This window comes from Stomoxys calcitrans, chromosome 3, assembly GCF_963082655.1.
Source record: "Stomoxys calcitrans chromosome 3, idStoCalc2.1, whole genome shotgun sequence".
NCBI classification, from domain to species: Eukaryota; Metazoa; Arthropoda; class Insecta; order Diptera; family Muscidae; genus Stomoxys; species Stomoxys calcitrans.
In genome coordinates this window covers 84,898,581-84,925,862 of record NC_081554.1, presented here as the reverse complement: position 1 = coordinate 84,925,862, position 27,282 = coordinate 84,898,581, and the positions used below count along the sequence as shown (strand labels likewise).

Sequence of the window (27,282 nt, the reverse complement as noted above, 5' to 3'; positions counted from 1 at the left end):
TCTTGAGCCCCAAAGGGCGCAAATCTTATTCGAATTGGCTGACATTTTACACAGGTCTCCAACATATAATTTAATTGTGGTCCAAACCGGACCATATCTTGATATCGCTCTAGTAGCAGAGCAAATCTTTTCTTATATCCTGTTTTGCCTAAGAAGAGATGCCGGGAAAAGAACTCGACAAATGCGATCCATGGTGGAGGGTATATAAGATTCGGCCCGTCCGAACTTAGCACGCTTTTACTTGTTTGGTTTACTGTCGACGCCTCTATTATACTGCGATGGTATGACCTGCCCCTATCCTCTATCGAATCTCCCATCGCCTTAAGTCTCATAGCTACAGTGGCTGCCTAACACTTAATCTGTATGTTAATGAGTCGGACATCTAAAATATTCTCCATTGCCCTGGTGGGCGTGATCCTCGTCACTCCGCCTATTGCATGTTCTCTGAACCTGTTCTATTACCCTAACGTTTCACTTTTTCTCCATCGCAGTCCACCAAACTACTGAGGCCTAAATAAGTATTGGTCTAATCAAGCTCCTGTAGAGCCAGTGGACTACCAATTCTCGGATTCAGGCCCTATTTCGAGCCTACGGCCCATCAACATAGTGCCCAACATCTGTGAGCCTTCTCAGTACGCTCCTCACTGTGACACTTCCAATTCAGTTTCCTCTCCAAGATCACTCCTAAGTATTTTACCTTGTCAGATATCGAAATCATTTTGCGAAGGTTTATCTTGTCTCTAGAAGGGGGTCCCTAGAGACAAGATAAACCATATGCTAAGGAAAAGGTGGATATATTGTAGGGCTCAGGACAGCCGGAGCACAGGTCTAAGAATTGGATCAGTGTATTGGTCCGCGCGAATAATAAACGTATTTCATATACCAAATTACGGCCAAATCTGGCAAAAAAATTGAATTTCAAAGGGTCAAAACGTCAAATCGGTATAAGGGCTTTATCCATTTTGATACCTACAATAACTGGTATCTTCAATGTTGGCTTACCAAATATCAGCCTAATTGGATGTAAATTTGGAATAATCCAAATATAAACCGACTTGGCCCGTGATAAATGATTAGACAGACGGACAAGCCATACCCAACAAATTATATTGATTTACTTTTTATACCCACCACCGTAGGATAGGGGTATATTCATTTAGTCATTCCGTTCGCAACACATCGAAATATCAATTTCCGACCCTACAAAGTATATATATTTCCGATCGTCGTAAAATTCTAAGACGACTTAACGATGTCCGTGTGTCTGTCCGTCTATCCGTCTGTCCATCCGTCTGCTGTAATCACTCTAGAACCTTCAAAAATTGAGATATTGAGCTGAAATTTGGCACAGATACGTCTTTTTGATGCACGCTTTTTAAGTCCTTGAACAAGCCAAATCGCACCATATTTGGATATAGCTGCTATATAGACCAATTTCCGATAATGGATCTAATGCCCATAAAAACTTTATTTTTCATCTAATTTTGCTTAAATTTAAACAGTGAGTCGTTTAAAGCTTCCCGACAACTGAACCAAATGTGGACTATATTTAGATGTATCTACCATATAGACCGATCTCTCGATAAAGGGTCTGAAGGCCATAAAAGCATTATTTTTTACCGATTTCGCTCAAATTTGACACTGTGAGTAGTTTTGAGCCTCCCAACATCTGACCTAAATATGGATTAGATCGGTTCATATTTAGTTATAGCTGCCATATAGACCGATTTCCCAATAAAGGGTCTGAAGACTATAAACGCTTTATTTATTACCCGATTTCGCTAAAATTTGCAACAAAGGATTCTTTTCAGCCTCCCGTCTGACCTAAACATAGTTCAATTCGGACTATATTTAGATATAGCTGTCATATAGACCGATCTCTCGATAAAGGGTCTAAAGGCCACAAAAGCTTTGTTTATTGCACGATTACGCTGAAATTTAAAATAGTGGATTATTTTAAGCCTCCCGACATCTGACCTAAATGTGGCTCAGACTATATTTAGATATAGCTGCCATATAGACCGATCTCCCGATAAAGGGTCGGGTTTCGCTGAAATTTGGAATAGTGAGCAGTTTCAAGCATCCCAACATCCGTCCCAAATATGGTACAGATCGGACCATATTTAGATACAGCTGTCATATAGACCGATCTGCCGATAAAGGGTCTGAAGCACAAAAAGCTTTATTTTAACCGATTTCGCTAAAATTTGAAACAGTGAGTTATTTTTAGCCTCCTGTTTCTTATTTCCAATAGAATTACAGCTTAGTTTGCGTAGAGATTGGTTCTACCGGGTATATACCCAATGCAGGTAATATCCAAATATGATTCGATCTGCACCACATATAACAAGAATGGGTAGGGGTCTACCAAAACTCACTGCGCCAAATTTTATCGAAATCGGGTGAAAAATGCTCCTCTTGTGAGTTCAGTAACCTATATCGGAAGATCGGTCTATATGGCTGTTGTATTCAAATATGGCCCCATGTGGACTACATTAAAAAAAATAGGTGTAGGGGTCTACCAGAGCTCACTGTTCCAATTTGCATCGAATCGGGTGTGAAGGTGGATGTTTTATGGTCTTTATACCCTATATCGGGAGATCGGGCGACCTGTCTATAGGGCAGCTATATCCAAATATGGTTCGATGTGGACCACACTTCACTGAAATGGGTAGGGGTTTACCAGAACTCACTGTTCCAAACTTCATCGAAATCGGATAAAAAATGACCAATTTATTGCCTCAAGACTTTAAGTCTGGAGATCAGTCTTTATAGTGGATATAAATAACAAAATTTCGATTTCATGGGATAAGGTTTATATATAAAGAATACGATATCATCAAAAATTGTTCGGAAATTGTTTTTATACCCAAGATATCAGCAAAATTATAAATACCCAGCATTTGGGTATTATATGGGTAAAAACCCGGGCATTTATCCAATTTACCGGTAAATACCTTTTGGGTATATACCCATCTCCCATCTCTAAGTATGCGATAAATTTGTAACAAAAAGAATGACTAGTTTAGTATACCCTCATCCTATGTTGGTGGATAGAAAAATAACTCATTAGTATGGTCACTTGCAAACACATCAAATTTCTTTCTGTGCATTTGAGGAAAGTGAAATATTGCACGTTTTCTCTTGTACCTAATGTTTCACAATTCATTTCATTTCATTTTCTGGTAAATTCAGTTTTTTCCAATTTTGTTTCGTTTTTTGCCACCATTGTGGATGTTTTGAAATGTTTCTTCTTTTTTTTTTGCTGCTTCGCATCCTTCGATTCGATAGCAATCGAAAGCAACATTTATTTCCATTTCCCCGCATAAACATTCTAATTCATGTACTCGAAAGCGTTTGCAAAATGAGCGTAGAACTGGAATAACAGCGAAATATACCGTTTACGAATGACTGGGTTATGACGCTGTCGTTTTATAGAAATTGAATTTAAGTTGGAGGGTTCCTAAAAACTTCGAAATGCCTTTTGATGCAAAATAAGCTGTGATGATTGGGTCTTGACTACTGATCGACTTGACTTAATGTGAAGTCAGCTAAATTTTGTAGAAAGCTTTAAGAATTTGCTCCGCTGAGTAAAATTTACTCAGAAATTTGTTGTATAAAAAAAATTAAATATTGAAACGGAGTGCTGACGTACACCAGTAAAACTCAATAATAATATGGTGCCTCTAAAACACCAGAAGCTTGCTCAGCTGTAGTGGAAGTGTAAATAGATCGAAGGTTATATTTTAGGCGGAACTTTAATTCAGGCAATCGGTGCGACAGGTGGGCGTCATATCCCATGACTTTCGAATCAGGTCTACCAAGATTTCTTTAACTGAACCTATCTCTAAGGATTTGAAAGAAGAATGTAAAATTTTCCCTTTAAAATGGTTTCTGTTAACTAAGCTGGTCTAAGTCATCAGCGTACAGCAAACTGCTACAACAACATAACTCTTACTTTAATTGGCTATGACAGAATATTTGTTCCACTAGCCGAACGTAGAATAGCGTTCCAAGCGCCTCAATCTTCTGTGCTCATTCTAAAATCTATGACACCAAGTTTCGAGGTGTCTCCCACCACTTGATCTTTCCATCGGGCTTTTGGTCTTCCCGGTTTGCATGTACCACCGTGTTAACCTTCAAAAGACTTCTTTGCTGGAGCTTCTTCATCCATTCTGACAACATGACCTAGCCTACGCATCCGTTGTTTATTATGTCATGTCATATGTCATACAGCTCGTGGTTCATACGTTCATCACCTATACTCTCTATTAACGCAAACTGGTCCATATATTTTACAAAGAATCTTTCTCTCAAATACTCCAAGTACTGTCTCATCTGCTCTCACAAGTACCCATGCCTTAGAACCATATAACAACACGGGTATTATCGGTGTCCTGTATAGTGTAGTCTTCGTCTGTCGAGAGGTGGCCTTGTTTCTAAACTGCTTACTTAGTCCAAAGTATCATCTGTTTGCCAGTGTCATTCGTTACGGTTACGGCGGTGCCGAGGTAGATAAAAATACTGACTGTCTCAAAGTTGTGGTTCCCAACTTTCTTCATTTTCTTTATCTGCTCAGTTGTGCAAGGATTTTTGGGAGTTGAAACCATCCATTTCTCCATTTACTGCCAGACCCATTTTCACTGACTCTCTTTCGATGACTCTTTCAAATGCTGCAGTTACTACCTCCGGTGACCGACCTATGATATCGATGTCGTCGGCATAGGCGAGTAGCATGTGTTCTCTTGTGATTAGTGTGCCATATCTATTCACATCACAAACAGATCACACGATAGGCTGTCCCCTTGTTTGAAACCTCGTTTGGTTTGTTAAATGGTTCGGAGAGATTCTTTCCTATTCTTACTGAGGAGTGAGTATCAGCGAGTGTCTTCCGGCAGAGTCTTATTAATTTTGAAGGGATACCAAACTCAAACATGGCTAGGAATACCCTTTGAACGTAAAGGAGTATCGAAGGCGGCTTTGTAGTCAACAAAGAGATGTTAGGTGTTGATTTGTCCTTCTCGGGTCTTTTCCAGGATTTGACGCAGTGTGAGTATCTGGTCTAGGGTGGATTTACCAGGTCTAAAGCCGCATTGATAGGGCCCAATTATCTCATTGACTTTAGGTTTGAATCTTTCACACAGTCCGCTCGAGAGTATCTTGTATGCGATGGGAAGGAGACTTATTCCTCTGTAGTTGGTACATTCCGACTTGTCTCTTTTATTGGGTATGTGACATTGTATGCCGAGGTTCCAATCATCGGGTATGCGTTCTTCTAGCCAGATTGCGCAGATAAGCTGATGCATACGCCTTATCAGTGAGTCGCTTCCGGTCTTAAACAGTTCACGGGTAACCCGTCGGCTCCTGCTATCTTGTTGTTCTTTAGTCGGGTCACTGCTACTTGGACCTCATTCTGACTAGGAGGTAAACATTCTATACCATCATCAGGGATTGGTTCTGCGGTATCCTCTTCGCCGCCAACATCGGACACTAGCAGTTGGGTAAAATGTTCTTTCCATATCCTTGGCATGTTATCTGTGTCAGTTACCAGATTTCCTTCTTTGTCTCTGCGGGAGGATGTGCCTGCAACAAAGCCATCGGTTTGATGTTTAATTCTTTGGTAGAATTTCCGGACTTCATTCTGACTCCCGTACATCTCAATTCGCTCACACTCACGTCTTTTTATTCCCTTTTTATACCCTCCTCCATAAGATGGGGGGTATACTAATTTCGTCATTCTGATTGTAACTACTCGAAATATTCGTCTGAGACCCCATAAAGTATATATATTCTTGATCGTCGTGAAATTTTATGTCGATCTAGCCATGTCCGTCCGTCCGTCCGTCCGTCATTCCGTTCGTCCGTCCATCTGTCTGTCGAAAACACGCTAACTTCCGAAGGAGTAAAGCTAGCCGCTTGAAATTTTGCACAAATACTTCTTATTAGTGTAGGTCGGTTGGTATTGTAAATGGGCCATATCGGTCCATGTTTTGATATAGCTGCCATATAAACCGATCTTGGGTCTTGACTTCTTGAGCCTCTAGAGTGCGCAATTCTTATCCGATTAGAATGAAATTTTGCACGACGTGTTTTGTTATTATATCCAACAACTGTGCCAAGTATGATTCAAATCGGTTCATAACCTGATATAGCTGCCATATAAACCGATCTGGGGTCTTGACTTCTTGAGCCTCTAGAGTGCGCAATTCTTATCCGATTGGAATGAAATTTTGCACGACGTGTTTTGTTACGATATCCAACAACTGTGCCAAGTATGGTTCAAATCGGTCCATAACCTTATATAGCTGTCATATAAACCGATCTTGGGTCTTGACTTCTTGAGCCTCTAGAGTGCGCAATTCTTATCCGATTGGAATGAAATTTTGCACGACGTGTTTTGTTATTATATTCAACAAATGTGCCAAATATGGTTCAAATCGGTCAATAACCTTATATAGCTGTCATATAAACCGATCTTGGGTCTTGACTTCTTGAGCTTCTAGAGTGTGCAATTCTTATCCGATAGGAATGAAATTTTGCACAACGTGTTTTGTTATGATATCCAAAAACTGTGCCAAGTATGGTTCAAATCGGTTCATAACCTGGTTTAGCTGTCATATAAACCCATCTTGGGTCTTGACTTCTTGAGCTTCTAGAGGGCGCAATTCCTATCTGATTTGGCTGAAATTTTGCATGACGTATTTTATTTTTACTTTCAACAACTGTATTAAGAATGGTTCAAATCGGTTCATAACCTGATATAGCTGCCATATAAACCGATCTGGGATCTTGACTTCTTGAGCCTTAGAGGTCGCAATTATTATCCAATTTGAATGAAATTTTGTACGACGGATCCTCTCTTGACCATCAACATACGTGTTTATTATGGTCTGAATCGGTCTTTAGCCCGATACAACTCCCATATAAATCGATCTCTCTATTTTACTTCTTGAGCCCCCAAAGGGCGCAATTCATATTCGAATTGGCTGACATTTTACACAGGTCTCCAACATATTATTTAATTGTGGTCCAAACCGGACCATATCTTGATATCGCTCTAATAGCAGATCAAATCTTTTCTTATATCCTTTTTTGCCAAAGAAGAGATGCCGTGAAAAGAACTCGACAAATGCGATCCATGGTGGAGGGTATATAAGATTCGGCCCGGCCGAACTTAGCACGCTTTTACTTGTTCTTTCTGCGGAATAGACGTTTTTCCTTTCTCCGTTTCTCCCAATACCACTCTTTCAGCTGGCGCGTTGCTACTGATTGCAGGGTTGCTCTATATGCCGCATTCTTGGCTTCAGTAGCATCTCGACACTCTTGGTCATACCATGGGTTTCTTGGAGGAGGCTTCCGGTACCCAAGTACGGATTTCGCGGCATTTTCCATGGAGTGGACAATAGTTTGCCTCTGCGCCATCATTTCATCGGAACAAGGAGTGCTTTCATCAAGCAGTTGGGTCAGTCGAGTGGAGTATGCCGCTGCCATCTGTTGTGTTTGCAGCTTTTCAATGTCCGGCTTCCGTGCAGTGTCAGATCGTACTTTCCTCGCAAAGTTCAAACGGGTGCGAACCTTTGCTGCAACGAGTAATGATCCGAATCTCAATTCGCTCTACGGATCGACCATACATCTAACACGCTGGATGAATGCCTTACATCTATCACAACGTGATTGAATTTCAACCCGACTGTTGGACCAAAAATGTCTTAATTCCCTATCTTCACATAAAAATCTCCCAGAACGATTTCAATATCAGGGGCGTGGCAACGGTCCTATTCTCTTTCTAGGCGCTCGTAGAAAATATCCTTGTTCTGCTCGTCTTTGTCTTCCGTCGGGCCATGGGCACAAATAAGGCTGATGTTGAAGAATTTGGCTTTTATGCGGAATGTGGCTAGCCTCTCATCCACCGGAGTAAAGCTGGAGACAAGGTGTTTCAGTCTCCGACTAACCACAAATCCATAGCCAAATTCATGCCTCGTGTTATGGCAGCTGTAGTATAGTTCGTCATCGTTTGGTGTTGCAGTGAGGCCATTCCCAGTCCATCGCACTTCCTGTAAGGCGGTGATATCAACAACATAACTCATCATCTCTGAATTGTGAGGGAAATACATTTTAATTGACGAAACTATAGTCGACCATTGTTTGTTTAAATTATCCCAAGTTTTTGTTTAGCAAAACACAAAAATTTGTTTAAGTTTAACAATCATAACCACAGCTAATGCATCAAGAAAAACAAAGAAAAATTTAATTTCCTGCAGTCTTTCGTGTTTTTTTCACAATTTCATAATATTTTCTGTTTCCTTCTATTCTTTTCTTCTCGCTTCCTTGCGACAGATATCATCGAGGCCCACAAGAATCACCAGCTGTGCTCGCTGACGGGCGTGGAAGGTGGTCATTCACTGGGCGGTTCTTTGGCTGTGCTCAGAACTTTGTATGCCATGGGTGTACGGTATATGACACTGACATCGACGTGTCACACACCATGGGCGGATTCCAGTAATGCAGATGCACCAACATTCAACGTTAAACACGGAGGTTTAACGATATTTGGCAAGGTAAGTACTGACGCTTAACATTCCCTTACATTCTCCTCCAAACCCATGCTTTCTGGGGCTATTGTCTTTCACTCAATGCCCCCACACTCAGCATGGGAGCATTGCCTTTGTGGCATTGGACATCGACAAAGGCATTGAAACTGTGCTGACAACTGCACATCCCCTTAAGTATCAACAGAATATTGCGAATATCGATTGATGATGAACAACCCAAGGCTGCTCTGATTCTGGGGTATTTGTGCACGTTTTGTATTAACTCTGTCAACACTGTCTGTCTATCATAAACGTTATTAGACGAAATATGTGATAACAGCTCAACTACCTTAACGTTGTGCACTTAAATTTATGAAAATAAGGAATACTAATATTGAAATAGGGAATACAAACTCGATTACTATTGGTCGTCGAATGCTGTAAAAGATTTCAGGATTTATAGTTTTTACAACCTACATAACGAGATGATGGATAAACAAATTTTGTAATTTTGATGCAATGTAAACTACGTCAACAACAAAATCGGACATAGGACAAACAATTAAATATCTACAGCCCTTTGATCAGTCCCTGAAAACACTTTCTACGAGAAGCAAATTTATGCGACGATATATATTTGATTCCTTTCCTTTTTATACCCTCCACCATAGGATGGAGGTATACTAATTTGGTCATTCTGTTTGTAACTACTCGAAATTATAGTCTAAGATCCCATAAGGTATATATATTCTTGATCGTCATGACCTTTTAAGTCGAACTAGCCATGTCCATCCGTCTGTCCTTCCGTTTGTCAGTCGAAAGCACGCTAACTTTCGAAGGAGCAAAGCAAGCTACTTGAAATTTTTTACAAATATTGGGTTGCCTAAAAAGTAATTGTCGGTAATATAGTCGGCGTTGACAAATTTTTTCAACGGCTTGTGACTCTGTAATTGCATTCTTTCTTCTGTCAGTTATCAGCTGTTACTTTTAGCTTGCTTTAGAAAAAAAGTTCGGGAAATTTTGTTTACATTTGTTTGTTTGGCGTCAATTTTAATATGGGTACCACATGTATTGAAAGAACTTCATTTAACAAACCGAATCAACGCTTGTGATATGCACCTTAAACGCAATGAATTCGATCCGTTTTTAAAACGAATCATAACTGGAGATGAAAAATGGATGGTTAACAACAACGTTAGTCGAAAACGATCATGGTCCAAGCATGGTGAACCAGCTGAAACCACTTCAAAGGCTGATATCCACCAAAAGAAGGTTATGCTGTCTGTTTGGTGGGATTGGAAGGGTGTGGTGTATTTTGAGCTGCTTCCAAGGAACCAAACGATTAATTCGGATGTTTACTGTCAACAATTGGACAAATTGAATACAGCTATCAAGGAGAAGCGACCAGAATTGGTCAATCATAAAGGTGTCATATTCCACCAGGACAACGCTAGACCGCACACATCTTTGGTCACTCGCCAAAAACTTTTGATGCATCCACCATATAGCCCTGACCTTGCACCATCAGACTACCATTTATTTGGATCTTTGCAGAACTCCTTAAATGGTTAAACTTTCGGCAATGATGAGGCTATAAAATCGCACTTGGTTCAGTTTTTTTGCAGATAAAGGCCAGAAGTTCTATGAGCGTGGAATACTAAATTTGCCAGGAAGATGGCAAAAGGTTATCGAACAAAATGGCAATTATATTGCAAATAACCCAATATTATTGCAAATAACCCAAAATTTGACGAACATATCTATATGGAAGCTATGTCTAAATCTGGACTAATTTCCATGAAATTCAACACAAATTAACAGACGGACAGACAGACAGACAGACAGACAGACAGACAGACAGACAGACAGACAGACAGACGGACAGACAGACAGACAGACGGACGGACAGACAGACAGACAGACAGACGGACAGACAGACAGACGGGCATAGCTAAAACGAATCAGAAAGTGATTCTGAGTCGATCAGTATGCTTATCTACCTCTCTTCCTTTTGGGTGTTACAAACAAATCCACTAAGTTATAATACCTTGTACCACAGTAGTGGTGTAGGGTATAATTACAAGTGTGTAAAGCACACATACTCGCACACTGTTGCATTTCTCCTCGTGTGGGCAACAACAATAGCTGTACGAAGCCACTCAACTAACATTATTATAGCCCTCTTTTATTTTAATACTATTCAGAGTAGTGAAAATTATATTGAAACGCTTTTTATACAGTACAACGTCATCAGCGTAAGCAGAATTTATATCCTATACTGCGGTAGGTCAATCGTAGGTTAATGCATAAGTGCTCGTCTGTGCTTTTAATTATCCTTAGTTCACTAGAAAATTTAAAAATACCTTCTGTTCTTCTTCGGAGCCACATTCAACTTATTAGCCACTTTGCATCAAACATTCATTAGCCGCCATGGAAAGATGGGCACAAAGTCAAAGTGATCCTCACCCACTGAGCATTCTTTCATACAAATATTGTGCATGTATGTTGTGCATGTCGCACTCACCAAGCAGCACAGTGGTCATACACATTTTCGGCCATCCTCCATTGTCTCATGGGGAGATCATAACATTGAACAAGCAAATCATGAATTCCATATTTCGTTGCTTTGATTATTTCTCTCTGCATAACGAATGGCGTACATTAATGCCATCGACATCGGCAGCAAATGTTTTGCGGCTGTTCTTGTACTCATTCGAGAATGTGAGCATTGCTATTTGTATCCACACAGGCCTCTATGCTAACATAATGCTGACGACGACAACAGCATGCCGATGCGGTGATGGTGATGATGATGACGATGATGATGCTGATGACGAACACATTGCCATGGTTGTCAGTTTTGTCGTCTTTTATTGCTGATGATGTCGAATGGGAATTCTCGTTGCCTGGAAATTATTTTGTTTATGCCTCTATGTCTATAGGGAGAGGCTTGCCTATAATTATGTATAAGAATGTGATTGTAGTCGTATCTATCGACCAGCAAACACCAAGCGCAGCCCAACTTGATGTGTGTGTGTCCACGTGTATGATTCCATGTGCATAATAGGTATTTACGCATTTTATAATAGCGTCACATCAATGGCATATGGAACAGTGTCAGGGACGGAATGGGAAATTCTCAGCACTCCAGGCCAAGGAGAAATCATTGGAGAGTTGAATGTTCAAATAATTCAAGGAAAAGTTGAACATGAGGCTGAGGTGCCGCCAAGCAGTGCAGTTGAGTAAGTTTTGCTACTAAACATTTGTATACCAACATTTGTAAACTGACACCCCCAAGACGCAAGCAGTGGTACTCGCAGACTAGCGTGATGCGATACGTAGTACTGACCCCACTAACCCCAGAATCGGCGAGGTGAATCTGGAAATCGGCGAGGTTAATCTGGCTGGAACACTTGAAGCAATGTAATTTAGGCACCGGTTTAGACAAGCTGTGGTCTACTGTTATGTCACTCTCGAACCCCGATATACGGATGACAGGACCTCAGACACTTTTGGCCACGTAATCGTAACTGATCCGAAGAAATGCGCCAGCTTGTTCAACTGCAAATTTATTGTGCATCCCGAGATTGACAGGACAAGGAGGAGAGTCATTCGCCGTATCCGAGGTCTATGAGCCGATGGACAGTCATCGCAATTTACCGTGGACGAAGTAATGAATGTCATACGTGGCGTGAAGCCCCGACGGATTCTCTACACTGATGCTGAAGAATCTGTATCAACCTGGAGTCGAGTTACTTCTGTCCTCAACCTGTCTTTGAACACTCTAATAGTTCCCGATGTCTTCAAGATGGGCAGAGTAATCCCGCTATTGAAGCCTGGAAGGGACCCGAGTTTGAGGAAGTCGTACAGACCGATCTCCCTTCTCTCACCATTAGCATAGAGGCTTGAGGCATTACTCCTTCCGAGCCTGGTAGGAGAATTTCCATTCGCCTAGCATCAGCATGGATTTCGAAGACTGCATAGCACAACAACTGCTTTGCATGCCATCACAGCACACATTTGCCATTGCTTCAATCGGTCCAGACCATGTGATAGGACGGCCCTCATGGCATTGGACCTATCGAGGGCATTCGACACAGTCAGCCATGCCCAACTGTTTGAGGACATCGCCAACGCGTCCCTCCAGCCAGGCCTGAAACGCTGGGTCGCGATTTATCTGTGTGGACACAAGTCAATTGAGGAATTTAGTGATAAGAAGTCGTAGCACCGTAAGGTGAAATAGGAAGTTCCCCAAGGTGGGGTGATATCTCCGGCACTGTTTAACCTCTACTTATCCCTATCCTCCATTCCACCCCTGCAGACGGCAAAGAGATCGTATCATATGCGGACGATTGTACGCTCATGGCATCAGGCCCCCCACCCATTGGTGACATCTGCGAAAGGTTAAACGTCTACCTCAACGAACTTGCCTCATATTTCGCTGCAAGAGATTTGAAAATATTAGCCACCAAATCTTAAGCCACTTTGTTCACTACAAATACGCGTGAGGTGAATATCGAGCTGACTGTGATGGTCGTTGGAGAAATGATTTCGACCATCAAGTGTTCCGTAATACTTCGCGTCACATTTGACAGCTCTTATACATTCTCCCCAGATGCCACAGCAATTCGGCATAAAGTCAAAAGTGGAAACAATGTCCTCAAGTCACTTACCGGCAGCACTTAGGGTGCTGACAAAGAAACCTTGTTGACCACTTACTAAGTAATTGCCATGTCTGTGGTAAGTTATGTAGAGCCAGTATGGTCTCGTCAGCTCTGTGACACGCAGTGGAATAATATTCAGATCTGTCAGAATGCCGCCCTTCGAACTGCGACGCTTCATCCATCTGCTCCATCAGGAGATCAAAATCCTACCAGTGCGAAAACATAACTACTTGCTGTCTAAGCAATAACTTTTGGGCTATTATCGTAGAGACCATCCAAATCATCATCTTGTGGATAGGTATCCACCGCCCAGAAACCTTAAGGTAGATTTACATGATCTAGAGCGTGAGGTTCAGCGCTTCAAGAGAGAACCTCTAGATCAAGCGGCAATCAAGCGGGACTAAACAACATTCATGCAGACACGGTAGCAGATGCGGTAATTGGCTACCGGGTGAATGTAGTCCTTGGGGAACGACCGCCTCCAATTGCACCTAAAGAAATTGACCTCACCCACCAAACCAGAGTAGTTCTGGCTCAATTACGTTCCGGCAGATTCAGCCGCTTCAACTCCTACAGAGCAAGGATTGATGCCGACGTGCAAGATGTGTGTCCCGATTGTGACCAGGGACCATACGATACATGTCACCTGTTTAACTGCCCAGCCAGACCCACTCGACTCAGACCCAGATCTCTGGGGACGCACCCCATCTATGTCGCAGAGTTACTGAGTCTTGACAGTCAACGGAATCAAGCAGACGAATGACTTACAATCAGCAGACAGTGTTTGCTATTTTCAGCAGCATATTTCAGCGGTGGTTATCCCCTTACTAATGCTGGCTACATTTGTGAGGTATCCTGCTATGTTAAAACTTCCCTACCAAGTGGAGTCGCTATGCGGCACGCCATTTGAACTCGGCCTCAGAAAGGTGGCCCCTTATAATTTAGCTTAAACATTAAACGGACTGCACTCACTAAATGGAATACTAATGGGAAATTTAATGCAATTTTCAAATTTTTATACTTCTTTAAACCTTTTTTTAGCCTTTAAAGCAATAAAAGTTAACTTACCACAATCAAATAAACACAAATGCGCAAAAAACTCAATCTATTTAGGCCTGCCCAGCGCCACTGCATCCAACCACAATACTGCTGATGATATGTGTTAACGACAAATTGACAGGTATTTACTTAAGGTTATGGTCGGCCGGTGTACAAACTGCAGAGCTGTGCATAATTTGTGGAGCGTATATTGGAGAAACTTAATTGCGTATTTCGTATTCCATTTCATTGGACACACACGCCCACACATATGTTCACCGCCGCATATGTACGGGCGAGTGGACAAGCGTTGATGAGGCAAATGGACGGAAGGACTCAGGATGTGTTCAGACATCATATTAACACATTCACATAGAATGTGGCGTCACAGCCAAATGCAATCAAAGCCTCTCTAATTAGCTTCTCCCCTTCTTGGCAAGATGATGAGGTCTGACCATTTCATGCCTTGACTTTACCAAACAAATTATAACGTTGGTTCCGCCGCAACTCTAGCCTGGGCCTTACATCAAATATTGAATCGAATGGAATGTAGTTTTGTTTGCTCAAGGAAATGAGCGGCCGAAATTCTATTTCGGGCTAAGAGAATGAATGGAATAGAAGTGGGTACTTAACATGTATCAACCGGAAAGCATACACGGAAAGTCATAGTGTATTTTAAGCGGTTCAAACACCATGAGTGGCGTTAAACTCTAAAGCAAAGTGAGAGCACTTTAACACAATGGCACACTATTTTTAAGCTCATGGACTGATGCTCTTGTGTTCTGTTCTGTTCTAAAGCAATCAATCTATATTTGCTTATTTACGAATTGATTTGTTGGTCAAATAATTTGGAAAGAATTTCGGTTTTCGTATTCACCGGCAAAAGATGATGTGTATTCATTTTGCGATTCCATTAGCAATACGTCGAAATATTTTTTTCCGACCCTATAGGGTACAAATTAGGATGATGACTTTTTTTACAACCTCATATTGCTGTATGATATTTGGATGAGCTTTTATTTAAGATTAAATAAAACCTTTTTGTCAAGACCATTAATTTTTGTGAAATCTGAACAAATGAATGGGTGTCACTGACTCACTCACTCAAACGGCGACCACTATGTTTAAAATGTTAATTCGCATAGCTTTTAAAGCTGTCAAAGAGAAAAAGCTAAATTTGCCATATGGAAACCCTGGAGGCCACCGTAGCGCAGAGGTTAGCATGTCCGCCTGTGGCGCTGAAGCCTGAATTCGAATCCTGGCGAGACCATCAGAAAAAAAATTCTGCGGTTGTTTTCCCCTCCTAATGCTGGCAACATTTGTGAGGTACTATGCCATGTAAAACTTTTCTCCAAAGAGGTGTCGCACGCCGTTCGGACTCGGCTATAAAAGGAGGCCCCATATCATTGAGCTTAAAATTGAATCGGACTGCTCTCATTATTATGTGAGAAGTTTGCCCCTGTTCCTTAGTGGAATGTTCATGGTCAAAATTTGCATTTGCATATGGAAACCCTAAATGTGTAGTATACTTTTAGGGGCTCCGTTTGGTATTGCTATACATACACACAAATAAACATGTACCCAAAAATTGCAAACATGTACCCACTTTTAATAAATAAGAGAAAAATATATAAAAAAAAAAAACAATTTTATCCGAAATGTTTTGTCTAAGAGTAAACAAAGCAATTTTGGGAATTCATTCACTTTCTATATTTGGGGTAAACCAGTATTTTTATTGAAATGCAAAGATTTTTATACCCTACACCACCACTGTTGTACAGGGTATTATAACTTAGTGCATTAGTTTGTAACACCTAAAACGAAGAGAGATAGACCCATTGATAGGTATACCGATCCACTCAGAATCACCTTCGGATTCGATTAAGCTATGTCCGTCTGTCTGTCTGTCCGTCTGTCTGCCTGTCCGTCTGTCCATATTAATTTGTGTACAAACTATAGGTCGCAATTTTTATCCGATCGCCTCCAAATTTGGTATGGGCATGTTTTTCGACCTAGAGACGAAGCCTATTGAAATTGGAAAAAATCTGTTCAGATTTGGATATAGCTCCCATACATATGTTCGCCCGATTTGCAGTAATACAGCAATAAAATGGTCATTTGTTTACCGATTTTTTCGAAATTTCGCAGGAAGGATTTTATAATGGCTCTCGACATTAATGGTGTCGAGAGCCATTTAGATATAGCTATAGCTTTCACATATGTATATAGCCAGATTTTCACCCCAATAGCCACTGCAAGCGCATTGTTTGACCAATCTTGCCACAATTGTTCACAACACTTTCCTCGACGACTACCACATTATCTGAGAAGTTTGCTCGAAATAGGTTCAGAATTAGATATAGCTCCCATATATATGTTCGTCAGATTTAGGGTATTTTGGAATAATGTTGTCATTTGTCAGCCGTAGTTATTACAGTTTAAACATTTTTGCTTGCCGAGGTCCACCAAAATTGGTTCAGAATTGGATATACCTCCCACATTATACTTATATTGTATATGTAGAGTATTATACAGTCGGCACCGTCCGACTTTTGCCCTTCCTTACTGGTTTTCAAAGCTATTGTGTTTTGTACCCCAGCAGGTGGATCTATTCGTGGAAGACCTGGTCTAAATTGCCATTTTTGGGCCTTTATGTAATTTGTATACCCTCCACCATAGGATGAGGGTATACTAATTTCGTCATTCTGTTTGTTACTCCTCGAAATATTCGTCAAAGACCCCATATAGTATATAACCTTGATCGTTATGACATTTTAAATCGATCTAGTCATGTCCGTCCGTCCGTCTGACTGTCGAAAGCACCCTAACTTTCGAAGGAGTAAAGCTAACCGCTTGAAATTTTGCACAAATACTTTCTATTAACGTAGGTCGGTTGGGATTTAAATGGGCTATATCGGTGCATTTTTTGATATAGCTGCCATATAAACCGATCTGGATTTGGCTGAAATTTTCAATGAGGTGTTTTATTATAACTTCCAACAACTGTGCTGAGTATGGTTTAAATCGGTCCGTAACCTGATATAGCTGCCATATAAACCGATCTTAAACCTTGACTTCTTGAGCCACTAGAGGGCGCAATTCCTATCCGATTTGTCTGAAATTTCGCATGGCATGTTTTGTTATCACTTCTAACAACTATGCCAAATATGTTTCAAATCGATCAATAACCTCATATAGCCGCCATATAAACCGATCTCTGATCTAGACTTCTTAGGCCTCTAGAGGGCGCAAATCTTATCCAATTTGGCTAAAATTTTGTACAACTGCTTCTCTTATAACCTTCAACATACGAACGCAATATCGTCTGAATCGATCTATAGCTTGTTACAGCTCCCATATAAATCGATCTCCCGATTATGCTTCTAGAACCCCTACGAGGCGCATTCTTATCCGAATGGACTGAAATATTGCCCAATGACATCTACTATGGTCTTCGACATTCAATTAATTTGCGATCCAAATCGGACTATACTTAATATAGTTCCAATAGCATAACAATTCTAATCCATTATTCTTTGTTTGCCTAAAAACAGATACCGCGCAAAGAACTCGACAAATGCGAACCATGGAGGAGGGTATATAAGATTCGGCCAGGCCTGACATACCACGCTCTTAATTGCTTGAAGTAATTTTTCACTAATAAGTTCGTGAAATAGTAAACCGATCGAATCAGAATCACTTTCTTCCATACTGCTTGTCCGCCGTCCGTTTTTTGTCGATGTAGAGATCGCGTTTGTTATCAAATCACCACGAAATTTATCAATTATCGTTTTTTTAGCCCAATGAGGAACGGAATACGTTTTGGTGAAAATCGATGCAGATTCAAGATTAAGCTCATTGATATGGGACCTCCATTTTATAGACGAGTCCGAACGGTGTGCCGCAGTGCGACACCTCTTTGTGTAGAAGTTTTTAGATGGCTGTCATACCAAATGATACAGTACCTCCCAAATGTCGCCAGCATTAGAAGGGGAAAACCACGTCAGGAGTCGAACCCAGGAGTTCAGGTTCACTACGATAGCCTCCACGTTGTCATTGGAGAGGATGAAACTTGGTGGGAGGTTGTCCTTGTTTCGCCGAAGTTGTATAATCCTTATTTCGGGAAATGTTGATTGGCGACTCATCTTTTTTCCAGTTGATTTTCAAGCTTTTGGAAGCTTTTGGGTAGTCATTTAGAGCTACAGATAGTTTTTTGAAATATAGGGTGATTTTTTAGGAGATCTAGGAAAGTTTTCAAAAAAAAAAAAAACACATAAAATTCAGAAAAATACATGAAATCTTTATTTGAATCGATAGTACGGTCCATACAATTTAATGTTAGAAGATTATTTCATGCAAATGTTGACCTTGACTGCGCTTTAAATAGTCCATCCGCTTAGTCTTATTTTGGCATACTCTTTCCAACATTTCGGCCGGTATCTCACGAATAAATGCTTCAATGATATCATCCAATGCGTCAATGGAAGCGGGCTTGTCTGTATAGACATGAGCTATAACATAACCCCACAATTGTCAAAAGGCATTAAATCGCATGATATAGGCGGACAACTGACTGTCCCGAAAGTGAAATAAAATGTTCACCGAACGCGCCTCTCAATTAGTCCATTGCTAAGAGTGCTGTATGGCATGGGGCACCGTCTTGTTGAAAATACATGTGATGCAAGTCAAGTTTTTGACCACAAAAAAAGTTGGATATCATCTCACAATTACATTACGATTCGCATCTTCTTTGAAGAAGTGTGGTCCATTCATGCCAACAGCCTATAAACCGCATCAAGCATAGACTTTTTCTGAATGCAATGGTAGCTCTTGCAATGCTTCAGGCAGATCGTCACTCCAAAATCGACAATTCTGCTTGCTTACGTACGATTCAGTGGTTCGATTGAATTGACCCTAAAACGGAAGAAGTGCGCAATAAACTCTCTTAACAGAGCACGCATTTTGATAATAAAATTCAATAATTTGCAAGCGTTGTTCGTTTGTAAGACGATTCATGGTTAAATTATAGACCAAACTGAAGATTTTCGACAGTGAAACAAAGGACGCAACGTGTGTGCGCTGTTTAAACCAGTGTTGCCAAAATGATAATAGCTAAAAAATTAACCTTTAGTATAATCTCCAACATCCAAACGAAGTATGGCCTGAATCGGTGGTAAACTGATGAAGCTCCCATAGTTTAGGAATTCTTATTAAAGAAATGCAATCCTAGTTGGATGGATTATTAGATTCAACCCGGTGGAACTTAGCACGTTTTTACTTCCTGCTATTAATCTAGCTGCTCGAATTTATAGTCGTTCATGATAATCCCAGCCTCTTTGATTATTTTGTTTTTTGAAAAAATCTGTTTATTGAGAATTTATACATCTTTAGCATAAGGTTCCCAAACAACCATTGCATACCACCTTCAGGACTAGTTACCCATTGGCAACTGTACGTAGTTCAATATGCGCTAGATGGACACACAGCATCAATCCCTTAGCTGCATTTAATAATAATATCACTCATGTGTTTGTTTGCTATACACTTCACTGTAGGGTGGGGGCATAATAATTTCGTCATTTCGTTTGTAACACATTGAAATATTGGTCTGAGAACCATAAAAGTATTCATTGCCTTGATATTCTAAGTCGATTTACCCATGTCCGTCCGTCTGTCTGTCAAAAGCACGCCAACTTTCGAAACACACTTTGGGCGGCTTTCTCGTAGAAAAAATAAAGCTCGCATTAGCTAACCATCACATATTCGCGTACTAACGAATTTGCTCACTTTTTTACGGAAAGTTGTCCGTTTTATACCCACCACCTAAGGATTCATTCGGATTTTGTCATTCCGTTTGAAACACATCGAAATATTCATTTTCGACCCTATATTCTTGATCAGCGTAAAAAACTAAGATGATCTAGCCATGTTCCTCCGTCTGTCTGTTCAAATCACGCTACAGTCTTTAAAAGTAGAGATATTGGGCTGACACTTTGAACAGATTTTCTTTGGTCCATAAGCAGGTTAAGTCTGAAGATGGGCAATATCGGACTATTTCATGATATTGCCCCCATATAGACCTATCTGTAGATTTAGGGTCTTAGGCCCATAAAAGCCACAATTATTATCCGATTTTGCTGAAATATGGGATAGTGTGTTGTGTTAGGCCCTTCGACATGCTTCTTTAATTCGGCCCAGATCGGTCCAGATTTGGATATAGCTGCCATATAGATCGATCTCTCGATTTAAGGTCTTACGCCCATAAAAGGTGCATTTATTTTCCGATTTCGCCAAAATTTGGTACAGTGAGTAAAATTAATCCCCTCGATATACTTCTGCAATGTGGTACAGATCGGTCCAGATTTGGATATAGCTGCCATATAGACCGATCTCTCGATTTAAGGTTTTGAGTTCATAAAAGGCGCATTTATTTTCCGATTTTGGTGAAATTTGGGACAGTGAGTTGTGTTAAGCTCTTCAATATCCTTCTTCAATTTGGCTTAGATAGGTCCAGATTTGAATATAGGTGCCATATAGACCGTTCCTCCGATCTAGGGTCTTAGGCCCATAAAGGGCGCATTTATGGTCCGATGTCGCCAAATTTGGGACAGTGAGTTAAATTAATCCCCTCGACATACTTCTGCAATATGGCACAGATCGGTCCAGATTTGGATATAGCTGCCATATAGACCGATATCTCTATTTAAGGCTTTGGGCCCATTAAAGGCGCATTTATTTTCCGATTTTGCTGAAATTTGGGACAGTGAGTTGTGTTAGGCTCTTCGACATTTTTCTGCAATATGGCACAGATCGGTCCAGATTTGGATATAGCTGCCATATAGACCGATCTCTCGATTTAAGGCTTTGGGCCCATAAGAGGCGCATTTATTTTCCGATTTTGCTGAAATTTGGGACAGTGAGTTGTGTTAGGCTCTTCGACATTTTTCTGCAATTTGGTCCAGATCGGTTCAGATTTTGATATAGCTGCCATTTAGACAAATATCTCGATTTAAGGCTTTCGGCGCATAAGAGGCGCATTTATTTTCCGATTTTGCTGAAATTTGGGATAGTGAGTTGTGTTAGGCTCTTCGACAATTTTCTGCAATTTGGCCAGATCGGTTCAGATCGGTTTATTTTTAGATAGAGCAACTAAATAGACCAATATTTTGTTATACACAATTGAACAATGACTTGTACTTTTTATATTTGGTCCAAATCGGATCATATTTCGATATAGCTGCTATGGGGCATAAGGTGTGCATTTTCACCGGATTTTGACGAAAGGTGATTTACATATATTCCCGAGGTGGTGGGTATCCAAAGTTCTGCCCGGTCGAACTTAACGCCTTTTTACTTGTTTTTTATTTCTAAAAGAAAGTGTGCTTTTTCGCAGAAGTTTCTTACACTTTTGCAAATTTGTATTGGCAAATTGTTATTTGATAAGTACGCGAACACTACGTTATAATACCCAGCAATCGTTAAACAACACACAGCTGTATTCATCGGAACAAAAAGTCGCTAGCCGGCACCTATCTGCCGGATAAAGTTTATCGTTACGATAAGCCATGAGCATATATTCAGAAAACCGAATTCCTTTAACCAGAATACGATTAACTAAATATAACTGGAGAATGAGAAACCCGGCCTTATACTTCCTATTAGTGTAGGTCGGTTAGGATTGTAAATGGGCCATATCGGGCCAAGATTTTATATAGTTGCCAAATTCATCAATCTCGTATCATGACTTCTTGAGCCTCTACAGGTCTCAATTTTTATTCGATTTGGCTGAAATTTTGCCCAACGAATTTTCCATTAATCGAATCAACATACGTGTCTGATATAGACCGCGTTTAAACCGATTTCCCTATATTTTGTTGGTTCTTATCCGATTCGGCTTCTGATATGGTCCTTAAAATCCAAGCCAATTTTGGTCCGAAGCGGTCTATTATCTGATATAGCTCCAAGAGCATAGCAATTCTTATCCATTATCCTTTGTTTGCCTACATAGAGATACCGGGCAAAGAACTTGACAAATGCGATCCACGGTGGAAGGTATATAAGATTCGACCCGGCCGGGACGCTTTTATTTGTATTTTTTCATTCGTTTTATTCATCGCCATTTGCAATCGCCAAACAATATGTGTCATTTAGAATGCACACACAGACTCACATTAGCATTAGTTAAGGTGAAAGATTTTCTCATTTAGTTTGTCAGACTAGATGCTGAGTGGCACAACATCTTAATAAAAACAAAAAAAAATGGAGACAAACAAGACCGGGTCCAATCTATATACATCACACAACAACAATGAACAGCAATCAACAGGTCTCCTTGTGGATGAGATTTTATATGCAAAATAAAATCTGGATATGGATACAAATGAGTAAAAACTTTGCCTCGTTTGGTTATGACATACTATGCACTGAGAAAAATACCATACGAAAACGGAAAAAAGAAGAAGAAGTACTGCAAGAGCTACCAATGCTTCCGGAAAAAGTCACAGTTTGGTGCGGTTTATGGGCTGGTAGCATCATTGGTCCGTACTTCTCGAAAGGTAACTATGAATGGTGAGCGTTACTGCGATTTAATGGCTTTCTGTCAAGATATTTATGCCAATCGTCACCATGACATTAAGGCTAAGATCCATTTCACCACTTATTTAATTGCAAGTATCTTCGCTTGATACAAACTGCAGTGGTCGGGTAACCTTTTGGATATGACCAGTTCTAAATCTTTAAGTACACCCCAAGCACACCTGGTCGCCTAGTTTGGAATCATCCGTTAGAAATTTATGGAAATTTGTATTACCAGAGATATCGTGGTTCCAATCAGTTCTATCAGGAATAGTGGTACAGTACCTTTTATCAAAAAGCGGCTCACGCAGGTTGTAATCCACACTGCCTGGAACATCGGTTATTGTACCAAGGTTTGGCGGATCGGTCTAAATTTGGGCTTTATCAAGATATAGTTCGATATAGCCCATCTTAGAACTTAACCTGCTTTTGGACAAAAAAAGAATCTTTCCAAAGTTTCAGTTCAATATCTCCATTTTTAAAGACTGTGCGTGATTTCAACAGACAGACGGACATGGCTAGATGGTCTTAGATTTTAGATTTGGATTTAGAGTTTTTTGTATATATGTACTTTACGGAACGGAATGACAAAATGAATATACCCCCATCCTTCAGTGGTGGTATCAAAATATATAGTCAATCTAAATGAAATAGCTCCCATGCCAACCGATCTCCCCATTTTACTTCTTAAGTCCCTCTAGGACTTTAATCCCTCCGATTTGGTTGGAATTTTTACACAATGAAATCTACTATTGTCTTTAACATCCAAGTCAAGTATGGCCCGAATAGGTTTATAACCTTACAAGGTTCCAATAGCATTACCATTATCTTTTGTTTGCCTATAAACCGATACCGGGCAAAGAACTTGACAAATGCTATCCATGGTGGAGGGTATATATGTTTCGGCAAGGCCGAACTTAGCATGCTTTGACTTGTTTAGTCTGGAACTTCTACTTCATTCTCACAAAATAACTTAGCTATAGAAGATATTTTAATTGAAAACGCTTAATTATAAAGGGTGATTTTTTAGCTTTTATCTTTTTGGCAACACTGTCAAATATCTTCAGGTTGGTCTATAATTTAACCATGAATCGTCTTACAAACGAACAACGCTTGCAAGTCATTGAATTTTATTACCAAAATGCTTGCTTTGTTAAGAAAGTTCATCGCGCCCTTTTTCAGGTTTACGAGGAAGCTCATTTTTGGCTCAGTGGGTACGTAAGTAAGAAGAATTGTCGATTTTGAAGTGAAGATCTCTTCTTAGGCAAAAAAGGTTATAAGAAAAGATTTGCTCTGTTATTAGAGCGATATCAAGATATGGTCCGGTTGGAAACCTGTGTAAAATGTCAGCCAATTCGAATAGGAATTGCGCCCTTTGGGGGTTAAGAAGTAAAATAGAGAGATCGATTTATATGGGACCTGTATTGGGCTATAGACCGATTCAGACCATAATAAACACGTATGTTGATGGTCATGAGAGAATCCGTCGTACAAAATTTCAGGCAAATCGGATAATATTGTAATTGTGACCTCTAGAGGCTCAAGAAGTCAAAATCCCAGATCGGTTTATATGGCAGCTATATCAGGTTATGAACCGATTTGAACCTTATTTGACACAGTTGTTGGGTATCATAACAAAACACGTCGCGCAAAATTTCATTCCAATCGAATAAGAATTGCGCACTCTAGAGGCTCAAGAAGTCAGGACCCAAGATCGGTTTATATGGCAGATATATCAGGTTATGGACCGATTTGAACCATACTCAGCACAGTTGTTGGATATCATAACAAAACACGTCTTGCAAAATTTCATTCCAATCGGATAAGAATTGCGCACTCTAGAGGCTCAAGAAGTCAAGACCCAAGATCGGTTTATATGGCAGCTATATCAAAACATGGACCAATATGGCCCATTTACAATTCCAATCGACCTACACTAACAAGAAGTATTTGTGCAAAATTTCAAGCGGCTAGCTTTACTCCTCCGGTAGTTAGCGTGCTTTCGACAGATAGACGGACGGATGGACGGACGGATGGACGGACGGACATGGCTAGATCGACATAAAAAGTCACGACGATCAAGAATATATATACTTTATGGGGTCTCAGACGAATATTTCGAGTAGTTACAAACAGAATGACGAAATTAGTGTACCCTCCATCCTATGGTGGAGGGTATAAAAAGTCACAGTTAAGTACGGTTTATGGGCTGGTAGCATCATTGAACCGTACTTCTTCAAAAATTATGCGAATCGTATCGTAACTGTGAATGGTAAGCGCTATCGTAAGATGATATCCAACATTGCTTGCTCATAATCCAAGTGCTTGACTTGCATGACATGTGGTCTCAACAAGACGGTACCACATGCCACAAAGCACGCGTAACAATTGACTTATTGAGAGGCGAGTTCGATAAACATTTTATTTCACGTTCTGGACCGATCAATTGGCCGCCTAGATCGTACGATTTAACGTCTTTCGACTACTTTTTGTGGGGCTATGTAAAAGCTCATTTCCGGGGGGGAAAAGTACCATGAACAATTAAGGGCTCACCATATTTATCGAAAGACAAAAGTGGGGCGCTCATTCCGTTTGCAACACATAGAAATATCGGTTTCCGACCCTATGAAGTATATATATTCTTGATCGTCGTAATAATCTAGGACGATCTAGCCATGCCAGTACGTCTGTCCGCCCGTCTATTTGTTGAAATCACGATACAGTGTTTAAAAATAGAGATACTGAGCTTAAACTTTGCACAGATTTTTTTTTTTGTCCATAAGCAGGTAAAGCTCGAAGATGGGCTATATCGGACTATATTTTGATATAGCCTCCATATAGACCGATTCGCCAATTTAAGGTCTTAGACCCATAAAAGCCACTTTTATTGTCCGATTCTGATGAACAGTGAGTTGTGTTAGGCCCTTTCACATATTTTTTTTCAATTTGGTCCAGATCGGTCCAGATTTGGATATAGCTGCCATATAGACCGATCTCTCGATTCAAGGTTTTGGGCCCATAAAAGGCGCATTTATTGTTCGATGTCGCCGAAATTTGGGACAGTGAGTTGTGTTGGGCTCGTCGATATTTTTCTGCAACTTGGCCCAAATCGGTCCAGATTTGGATATAGCTGCCATATAGACCGATATCTCGATTTAAAGTCTTGGCCCCATAAGACCCGATTTCTCTGAAATTTGACACAGTGATTTATGCAAGGCCTTTCGACATTTGTTTACATATGTACCCGAGGTGGTGGATATCCAAAGTTTGGCCCGGCCGAACATAACGCCTTTTTACTTGTTTTAAAAACTGTATAGAATAAATTGAACTACATTTTTTTTTTTTTGGAGACTCGGGCCGATCCCCGCCATATTGCCATATAAATCGATCTTGGATGTGGACTTCTTGAGATTCTAGAGGGCGGAATTCTGATCCAATTTGGGTGAAATCTTGCAAGAAGTGTTCTGTTATGACTTCCAACAACTGTGCTACGTATGGTTTAAATCAATTCATAGCCTGATATAGCTGCCATATAAACCGATCTCCCGATTAGACTTCTTGAGTTTCTAGAGGGCGCAATTCTTATCCGATTTGGCTGAAATTTTCCTAATATTGTTTAGGTACAACTTCCAATAACTGTGCTTAGTATGATCTAAATCGGTTCATAACCTGATATAGTTGCCATATAAACCGATCTCATAATTTGAATTTCTGAGCCTCTTGAGGGAGGAATTATTGTTCAACTTGCCTGAGATTTTCGAGGTGATATTTTTTTTATGACTTGTATGGCACTACAAGTGCGGTCCATACCAGTCTATAACTTCATATATATATGAAAAGTTATTTAAAGTACTTGACAAATGTGATCCATGGTGGATGGGTGTATTAGATTCGGCCTGGCCGAACTTACCACGCTTTGACTTTCCTATACCCACCACCGTAGAATAGGGGGTAGATTCATTTAGTCATTCCGTTTACAACACATCGATATATCAACTTTCGACCCTACAAAGTATTTATATTTCGGATCGTCGTTAAATTCTAAGACGGTTTGACGATGTCCGATTACATCAGTCCGTCAGTCTGTTGTAATCACTCTACAGCCTTCAAATATTGAGATATTGAGCTGGAATTTGTCACAGATACGTTTTTTTTTTTGATGCACGCTGATTAAGTTATCGAACGGGCCAAATCGGACCATATTCGGATATAGCTGCTATATAGACGATTTTCCGATAAAGGGTCTATTGCCCATAAAAACTTAATTTTTCATCCAATTTTGCAGAAATTTTAAACAGCGAGTAGTTTTAGGCCTCCCGACATCTGATATGACTCAGATCGGACTATATTTAGACCGACCTCCCGATAAATGGTCTGAAGCTCATAAAAGCTTCATTTTTTAACCGATTTCTCCCGACACCCGACTTAGGTATGGTTAAGAACGGACTATATTTAGATATAATTGCCATATAGAC

At 40.3% G+C, this 27,282-nt stretch overlaps 1 protein-coding gene across 1 annotated transcript in view; it reads left to right on the top strand.

Moving 5' to 3' along the window:
- The window catches only part of LOC106090476 (putative uncharacterized protein DDB_G0277255), a 541,420-nt gene that overhangs the window by 181,177 nt on the left and 332,961 nt on the right, over positions 1-27,282 (top strand). Inside the window, exon 7 of the mRNA XM_059365826.1 lies at positions 8,338-8,558. Within this exon, the coding sequence (XP_059221809.1) occupies positions 8,338-8,558 (221 nt within the window). The remainder of the gene's footprint in view (positions 1-8,337; positions 8,559-27,282) is intronic.